Source organism: Callorhinus ursinus, unplaced genomic scaffold (genome assembly GCF_003265705.2).
Source record: "Callorhinus ursinus isolate GAN/ISIS: 27379988/994484 unplaced genomic scaffold, GSC_fseal_2.0 scaffold106, whole genome shotgun sequence".
NCBI lineage: Eukaryota > Metazoa > Chordata > Mammalia > Carnivora > Otariidae > Callorhinus > Callorhinus ursinus.
This window is the reverse complement of record NW_027397168.1, coordinates 6016-19688: the sequence shown is the minus strand read 5'-3', so window position 1 is coordinate 19688 and position 13673 is coordinate 6016. Positions and strand designations below refer to the sequence as shown.

Sequence of the window (13673 nt, the reverse complement as noted above, 5' to 3'; positions counted from 1 at the left end):
TGGCTGGTCAGAGCCCAGTGACCCCCTGGAGCTGGTGGTGACAGGTGAGGAGCCCAATACTGTCCCTTCTGTGTCCTGATGGTCTATTCAGGGCTCTGTCCTCAAGAGTTACCTGGGCTGGGCTGGGAGGGGGGTGCTGCAAGGGAGGGTCACTCAAAGGAAGATCTGCCCCTCAGCTCAAAGGAGGCCAACAGAGGCCCTCCCACCCGTTGCCCCTCTCCTGGGTCTAAAGGTGCCAGGTAGGCAGCTGGAAGGTCTTGGGGAGTCCATGGGGCAGGTGTAGGAGAAGTCTGAATGAGATGGGGACTCCTGGGTCAGCCCCAACCCCCCCCATCCACAGGACCGCTCAACATCGGTGTGCCCCTGGGGTCTGTTTGCTCAGAAGGAGCACACACTGCCGCAGGTCAGTTCTGAGAGCCCCTCAAAGGATCTAATGCCCCCCAATACTCAGAAACGATCTTGCATCTCGGGGGGGAGGGCGGCTGAGAGTCCAGCAGAGACACCTGGGGGCCACAACGCTTCAGGAGCTCTGAGGCCGAGCCACAGAGCCGACGAGGGAGAAGAGCGGGAGCAGAGATGTGGTCTCTAGGAGAAGCTCCAGCCCCCAGCCAGCTACTGTCCTTTGGCCCAGGATCCTCTAGAGACCCAGCCCCCACCTCCGCCCCACCCCCCAGGTCCCAGCTCAGCAGCTGCTGAGTCACAGGGGCTTCTGTCCAGGGGGGTTATAATTTCTCCCAGTCTGTCAGGAGGAGGGCTGGGAGCCGGGTAGAAACGGCAGGACCATTCCGGGGCTCCAGGGGCTCCGAGGCCGGCGGAGAAGGGCCGGGGTGGTCACGGCAGAGGGAGAGGCTGGGGGCCCAGCCGGGGACGCAGGAGCCAGGTCGAGTGAGTGAGGGCGGAGCTCAGGAGCCTACCTCCTCACCTCCCTGCCCTCGGATTATGAGGTATAGGGTGGCACTCGCCGGGAGGGGAGGGTTCTCAGCGCTCCCTGAGTTGGTGATTTGGGGCAGGTCCCTGTGGTCCCTGTCCTCTCTGAGCAGAAAAGGGCAGCTCAGTGCCCTGTCTACAGGAAAGTCTGAGACAGGATGCCATAAAGGGATCGCCAAGGGCAGTTCCACAGAGGCGGGTCCACCCGGGAGCGCGTGGGAATGGGCCTCCTGCCCCGCGAAGCGCGATCCCGGCAGTCTCGGACAGGACTGAGGAGGGAAGGGCACGGACCTAGATGCCACGACCCTGAGAGGAAATGAGGTCAGACAGGTGACAAGGCAGGGGCCCCACCCACTGACTTCCTGGTGTCTCCCGCTCAGAAGCAGGACATTGGCTACTAGCCAGAGGCGGGGGCGAGGTAGGAGCTCCCCTGCTGGGCACGCAGAATGCGTCGAGGGGCGGCTCTGCAGGAGCTCATCTCTCTGGGAGGGGGAGCTTCTGAGAAGGGCGTGCCCCCTCGGAAAAGGGGCGGGGCCGGGGGCTGCAGTGACCTCTTGTCTGACCTTCACGGCCCTGCCTCTCCAAGGAATTCGGATCTGGGAACGGTTGGGAAGCCGAGGGAGACGCAGGTGCACGTGATTTTGTCCATCAGGCCCGGGTCTCAGCAAAGCAAGAGGAAGTACCAGTAGGATGGAGACAGCGGAGATTAGGACATCCCCATGGATTTAGCATCTCAGGCCCTCCTCATCCCACACAAAACTGCGATTTTCTCCTAAAAACCACCTGCCGCTTGTCAGCATGCCGCAATTCCTAGGCCTCCAGCCAGGTTTGGAGAAAGTGTGGGATAGAGGATAGAAAGGGTTCGCAGCGCTTGGGGTCCAGGGAGGATGCGGGGAGTCTGGGACAGTTGTAGAGGACAGACAGACACCTCCTTGGCAGCTCTTATTTCCCATTTCCAAGAGACCCTGAGGATGGAGCCCCTCACCCACACCCGAGGAGGCGTGGAGCCCTCTCACACCAGGCCTGGAGCTACTCAGACTAAGGTGGGATTTTCTGAAGGCGCAGGTGGAGCTCACCAGACACTGTCCTAAAGAGAAGGCTCCCTGCCTGTGGGCACCTCTCTACCGCCCCCTGTGCTCACCTGGGGGCCTCCATGCCCCTCGGTGCACACCTGAGACGGAGGAGGGGCCGTGCCCGGCTCACGGGAGTCCCCAGGGACGCTGCACTACGTGTCCGTGTGCAATTTGTGTCCACTCTGCATTGTGTGTGGATGTTTGTCCAATGTCCCTGTGCCTGCTTCTCAGAACTTTTAAAGCTGTCCTTGCAGAGGGACGCCTGGGTGGCTCGGTGGTTAAGCGTCTGCCTTCGGCTCAGGTTATGATCCCAGGGTCCTGGGATCGAGCCCCGCATCGGGCTCCCTGCTCCGCGGGAAGCCTGCTCCTCCCTCTGCTTGTGTTTCCTCTCTCGCTGTGTCTCTCTCTGTCAAATATAAATAAAATCTTTAAAAAAAAGCGATTTCTGCAGATACAAATTTACGTTATGAGGATTTATGGCTTAAAAAATTATCCAGGGCGCCTGGGTGGCTCAGTCGTTAAGCGTCTGCCTTCGGCTCAGGTCATGATCCCAGGGTCCTGGGATCGAGTCCCACATCGGGCTCCCTGCTCAGTGGGGAGCCTGCTTCTCCCTCTCTCACTCCCCCTGCTTGTGTTCCTGCTCTAGCTGTCTCTCTCTGTCAAATAAATAAATAAAATCTTTAAAAAAAATTATCCAATTTCATTGGGATTAGATGAAATGTATATATTCATTATAGAGAGTAATTTATGATTATGAAGTTTTTTTTAATAAAACATGCTTAGAAACGAGCTTTATAAATGATGCAGGTGCATTCTGAAGTTTTTTCTTTCATCAAATTGTCTACACTTGAATCTTAAAAAGTGTTCAATTTTTATTCATTTATAAGTAGATTTTTTATTTCTTAATACTTTCTAACTAATAGTTAAGTATATATAACAATGATACTGGTTTGGTTATATTAATTTTATATTCTATTAACTTAGTACAGAAACACCACCTTTCAGGTGCCTCACAATTGATCTCCATTGATTAACTGATAATCATTATATCAACCTCAAAAAAATTGAAACTTATCTCTTTATTTCCAGATTGTGCACCAGTGTTGTTTGTAGCAAATATCTCATGATAATGATGACAAAGTAAGATGTTAACACGAATCTAAGTGTTACTTTAAGAAAACATCTTAGTTGATAGCCCAAATTATTTAATTGTTTTAAGTCAAACGCATTTTAAAAATCTGTATTTTTATGTATATAGCAATACTAAACTGTCTGCTTCAGTCCATTTCTCTGTTACATTCAGGTCTTATTAGGAAAAAAATATTATTTTCTTAATACAAATTAGGAATGGAATTTTTTCTGGGCTTGTACATTTCCTGACTTATTCTTTGAATTTCATAGCCCTAGTGAGACACATTTAAAAGACTTCTTGGTATCAAACATTTGGATATTAACCCACTGAATGATGTCTATGCTTCATTCATACTTTCTGAATTGTTAAAGCTTATTTAAAATTTCCACATGGAGATTTATAATTAGAATTCATCTGTACTTCTTTATCTTTTTGTTTTTTATGTGAATGGATTAAATTAGATTTGCAGGATTACCTAATTTTGTGTTCACCAGTTTTATAACAACACTTATTTTCTCTGTTCCTTGAGGGTTTGAGGTGAGAGGGGCTGTCTTTGAAGATAAAAATCAAATGACTGGTGTTCTTCCTTGAAATCTTTCGGCAGTTTTCAGAGTTCTTCGTGACTGACAGACAGAGATAGAGAAAGAGATGAGAAGGAGGCAGACAGTGATGATGATGATGATGGTGGTGGTGGTGGTGATGATGATGGTGGTGATGATGGTGCTGGTGATGGTGATGGTGGTGATGGTGATGGTGGTGGTGATGGTGATGGTGGTGGTGATGGTGATGGTGGTGATGATGATGGTGGCGATGGTGGTGATGATGGTGGTGGTGATGATGATGATGGTGGTGATGATGATGGTGATGATGGTGGTGATGATGATGATGGTGGTGATGATGATGGTGATGGTGGTGATGATGATGGTGGTGATGGTGGTGGTGATGGTGGTGGTTATGGTAATGGTGATGATGATGGTGTTGATGATGGTGGTGGTGATGAGGATGATGATGATAGTTTTGGTGATGGTGATATCCTACCTAGGATAGTTCAAATAACTAACACCTATATGGTACACATTGAATTCTCTCACTCTCTCTCAATATATTCATATATATATTTATGACCAACCCTTCACCCATGAACACTGGGTCCTGATTGTTGAAAAACGCAAGTTCTCTTATCCACGAGTGGTAACTTACATGCTCAGAATGAACACAGAAATTGAATAGCTCAATTATTTCTATATTGAGAGATGATTTTACACACTAAATTTCTGAGCTAGGGGACACAGGAAGACTCTGCTCCAATGGGACTCAGAAATGAAGTCTCAATTCATAAAACACAAGGAGACAGAAGGAATCCAATGAGGCCAAAGGGCATCCTTCTATAGCAGAGAAAGTGTTCATTAGGGACTCTATGTTAGGTATATCATGAGAAATGGGGGAGGTACAAGAACACACAGCCCAGGGGACAAGTTTGAGTCCCAACAGCACCTCATTTCCCCCCACATTTTTATGGTTCTCAGAAGCAGCTGATGCCATCAGCCCATCACGAAACAAGGCAGACACCAACACTGGAGAGTAGGGGAAAGGCTCAGTTATGGGGATGGCATGGAGGGTTAAGTGCTGTCAAGGGGAGGCGGGTGCCCTGGGTCGACATCCAGGATCCCAGGTGATTTTTGTGTGCCCTGACCTCTGTGACCTCTCCTCAATTCCTAGCCTCCCACACCCAAGATTACACAGTGGAGAATCTCATCCGCATGGGCATGGCTGCAGTGATCCTGGTGGTCCTCGGGATTCTCCTCTTTCAGGCTTGGTACAGTGAGAGAAGAGCCCAAGATGCAGCCAGGAGGTAAACACAAGAGATACAAGAGAGAACAATGCAATGATCAGAATAGCAGAGCCCGGGAAATACACCTTGTGTGCCCAGGAGGTTCTGGAAGCGCATGTGGGGCAAGTGCTGTGTGAACCGTCTGCAGATCATTGTGAGGAGGAGGAGTCATGGCTCCAGTGTGGGGACAATGTATGCACTCTTTTGCCATTAAACCGTGGACTCTCCTTCCAAACCATTGTTGAGTTGTCTTCACTGGCTCCCATCTTTCCCCATTTCGTGAAACCAGCTTATACCCACATGGCAGATTTCAGTCCACACCTCCATACACTGCCATGCTCTGGTACAATTTCAGGTAATACATTTTCCTCCCTTCTAATCACCATACACCTTAAGGTCCATGAAGGCATCTCCATCTCTTCAGTTCAGATAATGCAGGCTGTTTTAATGAATCATAAATTGGCATAAAAAGATGCAGCCTGAAAGAGATAAATCCATGAGATGCCCCAGTACCCTCTGTGCATCCATCAGCCTTTCACTTCCACCAGATGGCCTGGTCTGTGCTGCCTCTGAGAAACCCACCGTGCAAAATGCTGGTTCGTGGCATTGGCCAGTATCTCTGGTGTATCTCCTCCCTTCACAGGTAACTTCAAGGTACCACTGTGAGGTGGCTTATGGGGAGGAATGTGCAGAACTGATGTCACAAAACAGTACAAGTCAACATAGGATGCATTAATGCCACTCTGGTAGCCCCAAAGTGCACCCAGGTTTCCCTGCATTTTATGTGGAATGATTATTTCTATTTCTCTTGGCCCAGTTTCAGTGAAATCACAAGACTGGAGTTCCAGGACTCCAGATGAGATGTAAACAGTTAAGGTGCACTATCAATCATGGCAGGGGGCATGAGCACACAGACCTAATGCATTACTTGTAGGGTGCAAGTTACATGAAATCGAGAGATGGCAGATCCTTAAAAACTTGAACCCAGAAGTACCATGTCACCAAGAAATTCCACTTCTGGGCATAAGTTGGAGTTCTGCAAGGTAGACAGTTCTAGAGATCCCCAGACAACTCCATGCCTAGAGCAAACAATAGGGTCCTGACACAGAAATCTGTAAAGAGGGTAGGTCTCATGCTAAGCGCTCCTGTTACCACAATGAAAAACAGAGAAGAAAAAGAATTGCATCCAGGTAATTGAGCAGACACCTATGCAAGTATGTTCATAGAAGGACTCACAAGAGACAAAAGGTGGTGACAATCAAATGTTCACCAACTGACGATGGATTAACAAGCATTACCTGCATCCAGCTAGTGATTTGCACAAAGCATGGAGGTAGAATCCAGAAGAGCTCATGTCTGGAGGACAAGAGGCAGTGGGGAGGCAGGAATGACTCGGTTTTTGCTGGAGAGAAGTCAAAAGAGAGGAAGTGTGTGAGGGAAACAAACCACAAACCCAGGCCCAGAGCCAGGTGGTCATTCCCTCTGTGAATCAGTTAACAGTCTTATAAACATGTTCCCCATCCTTCTCTGGGGTTACCCATCCTGGATAGCCCCACTGGCTCCTCCAGTCAAACAAGGCAGAGCATGGGAGAGCTCTCCATTCATCACTCCCTTCCATGTCACACATGATGACGTCTCCAAAGAGTTCTGCCCCAGAGCCCTCTTTCCATGAACCCATCCACACCACAGTCAGGATCAGTGGAAGACTGGAGACATCCTGTTGGAATCACCATCAGCCTTCCCTCTCTTGCTTCTCCTCCAGGCCCTCACCCCCTGAGGAACTCTCTTATTCTCATGGCCGCAAACCTACCTGTCACTGCCCCTCCCCTGCACAAAACCTGTCCACCTGTCTCCACCTTACTCCAATGACCCAGGTCTACACCTGCCCCTGCACATGTTGATGACCAGGCTGAGCTACCCTTTCCAGCCCCGGCAAGGCCCACTCCTCCCCACAAGCAAACTCATCCCAGTTCACCACCTCCCCTCTCCAGACACACACACAACACACAAACAGTTATAACTACATGTGTGTCTTCTTGGGGTGTGCTGGTGGAGACAATCTCAACAGAGCAGACTCCTTCCAAACCTTCTAGGCCATGAAAACAAAAAAAGAACTATTGCTGGCTCTTCCTACCAACTGTGAATGTGTTTGTGTTACTGGGATTCTGTGAGTGGCTCGCAAGAAACCACAGACACCACTTAGAATGTCGATGAGCTCATCAGGTAGCCAGCAGCTGAAGCTCAGTGTGTTATCACTGCTGAGTATCCACACCACCCTCCTACAGAACGTGGCCTCCGTAGTGGTGATCTCCACACAACAGCAATCTGTTCACACATTACCTTACTGACGATTTTCCTGCTTCCTGGAGGTAAAATCCAGGAACACGTGTGGGGCATTAAAAGCCTGTGTGGGAGCAGGCCCCCCACTCCCTGAGGATGCAGTTCCAGAAGAGGTCACCATCCGGGGCAAGGATGACACCACTCAGCACATTCGTGCTCGCCCCATCTTGTATTGTATTCTCAATCCCAGAGAGTTCCCACGATCCCGTGACTCAGCTTGCTAGATGTCCACCTGTCTCTGAACCTCTCTGTCCTTGGTTTCTGTCTTTCTCCACAGGTTACCAAAACTATGGCCAAATTTCCCATTGTCAACAGTTTGTATTCTCTGTTGTCACTAATCACAGCTTCACTAGTCCTACAGAGGAGTCTGCCGCCTCACCAATGAATCTCCAGCGCCTGGTGCCATGACTGGATGTGGTCACTGCTCACTAATCACTGGCTGATTGTCAGTGTGGTGGGAGGAAGGACGAAAATTTGCATTTACAGAAGCTCAGGAAAGGGAAGTGTCACAGCCCAGGTCACACAGCCTCTGTGTGAGTAAGGGGTAGAAGTGGAACTGAAAGTGGGCTGGCTCCCAGACCCTGCCCTACCTCCCCAGGCTTCATGTGCAGGGACCGGTGCTATGCTCTGGACTTGAGCTTGGTGGGGAGGAGGCGGAGTGAGTGTGGTCTGGGGAGACTCACATCTGCTTTGAACAGTTCCAGGACCTGCTGCTCTCAGGCCACCCTTCAGGGAGAGCAGAGCGAGGCCCTGGAGGGGCTGTCCCGCTTCCTGTGAGGCCATCCATCCGGGACATGTGACCAGCAACACGGGGCCTGGGCTGGGTCACACCCTGTGCATCTGTCCGTCCATCACACTCTGAGGACTTTATAAGCTGTCTGCACGGCTGAGGACCATGGGAGGCAGCGCTGGGACCCTGACCCCCACTGCCCTTCTCTACCTTGGTGAGCTTTCTGGAAATGAGGAGGGATGGGGTTGCCCTCCCCCCCAGCCCCCAGGTCCTGGTCCCTGGGAGATCTCAGGACTGTGGAGGATCAGTGGGGGCAGAACTTCTGGGGGAAGGAGTGTGCTCAGCCCCAGATGTGACCCCAGTACCCAGGGGCCCAAACCAGGCCTGGAGCAGCTACGTGTGGGTGGGGGACGCACTCACAGGAACTCTCTTCCAGGGCTGTGTCAGGGCCTGTGGGACCAGGCACGGACAGGTAAGTCCTCCCCAGACCTCCTGCTTCTGCCCAACAACCCCCTGGGCAGCTGGAGGGTGCAGAGGGTCAGGGCTGATGGTGACCGGTGTGGGAAGGGCCTTGGGGCGACAGGTGGGAAACTGAAGAGAGAAGGGCACCCTTGCAACTCCATCTGATTCCTTTCCAGGGACCCTCCCCAAACCCTCCATCTGGGCTGATCCTGGCCCCATGGTCACCAAGGGGAGCCCTGTGACCATCTGGTGTCAGGCGTCTCTGCAGGCTGATGTCTACTATCTGTATAAAGAGAGTGTCCATGGATCCTGGCCCATGAAGACCTCACAGGATTCCAGCAACAGGGCCAGTGTCTCCTTTGCATCCATGAGCTCACACAATTCAGGGAAATACCAGTGTGCATATCAGAGAGGGAAGAGCTGGTCACAGGGGAGTGACCTCCTGACCCTGGTGGTGACAGGTGAGGGCAGGAGCTGGTCCCCTCCCCCTGGGGGCCCTCCTCCAGGCAGAAGAGAATGGAGTGTGGCCTCAGGGGGACCCCTTGCTCACAGTCCACAGTCCATGGGGTACATGGGTTGATGGCCCCTATAACAGCTCCTTCCTTCTCTCTCAGGAGTGTATGATGCACCCTCCTTCTCAGCCAACCCAACCCTTGTGGTGGCCTCGGGAGGGAATGTGTCCCTCTCCTGTAGCTCACCGTGGCCACGGGGGTCATTCCATCTGCTGAAGGAGGGGGGAGCTGATGTGCCCCAATACCTGGAGTTGACGTTCCGTCGGAAGCGGTACCAGGCAGTCTTCCTTGTGGGCCCTGTGAACACCTCCCATGGGGGGACCTACAGATGCTACATTTCTCCCGAATCGTACCCATATTTGTGGTCACAGCCCAGTAACCCTCTGCACCTTCAGGTCACAGGTGAGGGGGCCCCTGCTTCACCCCATCTACCTCCTGGGCCCAGATGACTGACCTAAGCCATATGCCCAGTGGAGCCCTGGGGTTGATGGGGGGTGGGTGACAAGGTCGTCCTGGGGCCAGACCCACAGGTGGGAGGCCTTGGGAGGGACCCATACGAGCCTCACGGCAGGCCCTGGGCCAAAGTTGGGTGTGAGTCCCCTCAGTGCCACTGTCCCCTTCTGGCCAGGTGTCTACAGGGAGCCCTCCCTCTCGGCCCAGCCGGGCCCCCTGGTGCAGTCTGGAGACAGCCTGAGCCTCCTGTGTCGCTCAGAGACTGGCTTTGACAGATTCGCTCTGACCAAGGATGAGGAGCTCAGAGCTCCCCAGTGTCTAGACGGGCAACCCAGCCCCAACTTCACCCTGGGCCCTGTGAGCCGCTCCCACGGGGGCCGATACAGATGCTACTGTGGACACAAGCTCTCCTCCACGTGGTCGGCACCCAGTGCCCCTCTGGACGTCCTGATCACAGGTGAGGAGCCCCCGGCCCCACGTCCCGACTCAGGGCCTGGGAACACGGTTGCCCCTGGGTGATGGGGTCCAGGGAAAGGGTCAGGAGCACAGGCTGATATGGAGACGTGGTCTAGAGACCGGGCCTGAGAGAGGGACAGTGAGGGCCATGGAGATAAAGGACGCCCACTCAGAGAGACAAGAGGTGCTGAGAGGGGGCCCCACAGAGAGTCTCTGGAGAGAGGATGGTGGTCCCCAGCTCAGGGTCAAGGGCGTGTGGGGAGGGGTGGCTCTACACGTCACGACCTTGCTCTCCCCCAGGAATGTATGAGAAACCGACCCTCTCAGCCCAGCCAGGGCCTTCAGTGTCCTGGGGAGAGAACGTGACTCTGCAGTGTCGCTCTGAGGTCTTGTTTGATAGCTTCCACCTGTCCAAGGAGGGGTCCCTGGCTCCTCCCCAGGTCCTTCATCTGCAGGACACAGTGATACCTAACCAGGTCAAGTTCACCCTGAGTCCTGTGACCTCAGACCACGAGGGGACCTACAGGTGCTACAGCTCACACAGCAACTCTCCCTACCTGTTGTCACAGCCCAGTGACCCCCTGGAGCTCCTGGTCTCAGGTGAGGAGCCCACACCCCATGTCCATTGAGGGCTCAGATGCTTGAGTCACAGCCCTGTTCCTGGAGAGCTCTGGGCTGGGATGGGAAGGAAATAACAACAGGGAGCTCAGCCACTGGGTGATCCCTCTCTGTGGGGGATGGAAAAGTCAGAGAGTCCCATACCATTTCCATGTCTTACCCCAACCAGATGACAGAGACAGGGCCAGGACTGTGCAGGGAGGAGACTGAAGGTTATAAAGAATGAACTTTGAGGGGAAGCAGTAAGGCTGAGGGGGACATGAAGAGCCCCCACAGCCCCACAGCCTCCTTCTTCTTCCAAGGAGCATTTCAAGTCTTCAGGCCCTCACCCCCATGGACAATCTTCATGTCTGCTGGGAAGAGAGACCTCTTAGCCTAGAGGAGACAGTCTTCCCAGTCCTGGGCTGAAATTCGCTGATCCTCTGCACTTCATGTACTTACATAGGGGTTGTTCCCACAGGTCCTGGGGCCAGGAGAGGGCCTTGAAGGGAGGGACATCATGTGTCCAGCAATACTGAGATCATGAGGGCCCACTGCGTGTCAGTGGGAGAGGAAAAGCATGAAGAAGCCCAGTTCAGGTGCAGAGAAAAGAGTTACTCTGTCTCTGTTCTTGGTGCTGATATCTAGAAAGTATGACTATCGTGGCACCTGTGGAATCAGACCCCCAATTTGTAGAGCACAATAAAGGGTGCCTCTCATATTCAGGTCAGGAGGCTGGGGAATCCCTGGAAGTCATAGCCCAAGCTGAGTTGGATCGGCCACTCTTGATTGAGACATTGACAAAATTCTATTCATATCTGAGACTTTGTTCTCCCAGTTATCATAGGCTGAATCCTATCCTGTGTTTCAGAAGACTAAATCAGATCAGAAATTTGGTACCAGTGAATTCTCTGAAAGATGTTTCAGGAATTCCTCTTTCTTGGGACTTCTCTACTCTTAACATATCCTGTCTCCACCAGTAACCCTTGGCATTATGGAAAGGAAAGAGAGAAAAGCTGGATTTCTGCCCAATTTCCACGAGCACCAGGTTGTCAGATGGATCAGGTCATCCTCCAAAACATCTTCCATAAGAATTTATGTTTAGTGTTCCCTCCCCCAACCCTAGTGTTACCTGATATTTCTTGATATTCCAAGCTCATATCTATAGATCTCTGTATATTTGTCCATGTGCTCATTTGAGTTTTTTCTTTTATCATTGATCATTCCTTTTGCTTGTTTCATATCTGTCTTCAGTCTAGACAACAAATGAATGAAAAATTAGAGTTGATGTGAATTATGGTAATCCTTGCTCCTAGAAAAATGCCCGATGTGTGGTACATAATTCATCATTTATTTTCAAAGAGAAGAGATGGGATGGATAAAGATGAAAAGTGCTGTGGAAATATATCGTCATAAGTCAGGGACCAGAAGGAGCTGGCTGGTGTGCAGGGATAAAAAGAGAGACCCAGCCTTCCACTCCTCCACGTTCCTGATTCTCAGGACAAAATGAAGCCTCAGGTGTTTATTATTGTCTCCTAGTTAGATGGAAGGTAAGACTCTGGAGATGCTCACCTCAAGGGATTGAGATGACATTAGCTAGTTTCAGGGACTCGCTGGAGATAAGAGAAGGGAATACTTCAGCATTACTATGTCTTCTCAACCACAGGCTCTATTTCTGACTCTCAGGTGTAGCTGATACCCTCAGACCATCACAAAACAAGTCAGCATCCAAGAGGGATGAGTCAGGAGAAATTCTCAGTTATGTGATGGGCTCACAGGGACATGCAGGGATGCCAGGGTGATTTCAGTCTGCCCTGACCACCACAATCTCTTTGTCCACAATCTCTAGCCTCAAACAGCCAAGATTACACAGTGGAGAATCTCATCCGATTGGGGATCTCTGCCTTGATCCTGATGGTTCTTGGAGTGCTGCTCTTTCAAGCTGGGCACAGTCAGAGAAGACCCCAAGATGCAGCCAGGACATAAATGTAAGAGAGAGAAGACTGACTTTTCAGTGAGGTGGAACTTTGAAAATGAAATTGATGATACCAAGCGTTTCTGGAAGAAAATCTGGGCATAAGTTGGAGAAGCATTCTGCTGAGAATAGTCTGGGTACAAACATGGTTTGGGTGCAGGAAAATGTCTGGGTTGGTGCTGTAGTGGCTCTTCTGCAATTAAACTGTGGTAATTTCACTCCCCAGCACTTTTCCTTCCTGGCTTTTCCTTGACGTCTTCTGGACTGGCTTCCTTCTTTCCTCAACCCTATGACATGAGGCTACATCCCCCATGGTATCTTTGGGTCTACCTTCATGCTCTGGTCCACCTTCATGGAATACTTTTTTCTCTATTCCCTTGTGTGAGTACTCTTCAGCTCAGAACACAGACTCTGTTTTAAATACTGAATAGATAGATGCATACCAAGTCCAGTTTGGAAAAAATACATCAAAAATCATTCTGTAAGAGGATCTGGACCCACAAGACATTCCCTCTTCATCATATGATAAATGATATTATTTCTCCAGAAGTATCATCACTTGGAATGAACACACCGGTGTGTGAAGTGAGAGTCACATACATGCTCTGGGGGTAAACTGGCTATAAGGAAATACCATTTCCCGATTTAAGGCTTTTACTGATTTCTTTGGTGATTTAAGGCTTTTACTGATTTAAGGCTTTTACTGATTTCTTTGGTGAAAATACTCCCTATATGGCCAAACTTGAAGCTGCCTGTGTGTATCCACTGAATGCAGAGCTAGGAAGTAATGATTACAGTCATCTCTCCCATGTGAATAGGAGCCAAACGCAGCACACCTACTGATAATACCCACCAATGTACATGTGTGTGTTCTTCTATTTTCAAGGTTCTGGTCACTTTCACCTCGAGTAGGATGGAGCAAGCCTCGGTTTTCCCTAGACCCTGAGTAGCAACCAAAATTGTTCTTAAATGAACATAGCAAATACTTCACATGTTGGCATTGAGGTTCCCTCAAAACATGTTCCCCAACTACCTGTTCACCCTCACCTGAGTCTGATCAAACAATAAGCCATGTCCCAGGTGAGAAGTTGGGTCTCTCAACAAACACTTAAAGATCACAGGGCATGCAATTAAGGATTTAAAATAGGTTCATGTGATTTTCGGACCTCGCCATTCCCCATGAAT

General features: G+C 50.7%; 1 protein-coding gene and 1 long non-coding RNA gene across 5 annotated transcripts; one reads left to right on the top strand and one right to left on the bottom strand.

Moving 5' to 3' along the window:
• Positions 1–712: 712 nt before the first annotated feature.
• LOC112806642 (uncharacterized) lies at positions 713–7873 on the bottom strand. Of its 2 annotated transcripts, none has more exons than XR_012377077.1 (3): positions 7304–7872; positions 6262–6365; positions 713–2406 (listed from the first exon to the last, which is right to left on the bottom strand). It is a non-coding gene; the product is annotated as an uncharacterized lncRNA (long non-coding RNA). The 2 variants fall into 2 exon arrangements; XR_012377078.1 differs by lacking the exon at positions 713–2406 and adding an exon at positions 3065–3755 and having other exon boundaries at positions 7304–7873.
• Positions 7874–7978: 105 nt separating this feature from the next.
• On the top strand, positions 7979–12713 carry LOC112806620 (leukocyte immunoglobulin-like receptor subfamily A member 6). 3 transcript variants are annotated; one of them, XM_025848995.2, is made up of 7 exons: positions 7979–8247; positions 8470–8505; positions 8672–8956; positions 9110–9409; positions 9636–9917; positions 10217–10516; positions 12363–12713. In XM_025848995.2, exons 1-7 carry the CDS (start codon positions 8199–8201, stop codon positions 12497–12499), a joined length of 1389 nt encoding a protein of 462 aa, XP_025704780.1. In that variant the 5' UTR covers positions 7979–8198; the 3' UTR covers positions 12500–12713. The 3 variants fall into 3 exon arrangements, with proteins under 3 accessions (XP_025704780.1, XP_073745450.1, XP_073745451.1); XM_073889350.1 differs by lacking the exon at positions 12363–12713 and adding an exon at positions 10995–11095 and having other exon boundaries at positions 8067–8247; XM_073889349.1 differs by lacking the exon at positions 8470–8505 and having other exon boundaries at positions 8066–8247.
• Positions 12714–13673: the final 960 nt, after the last annotated feature.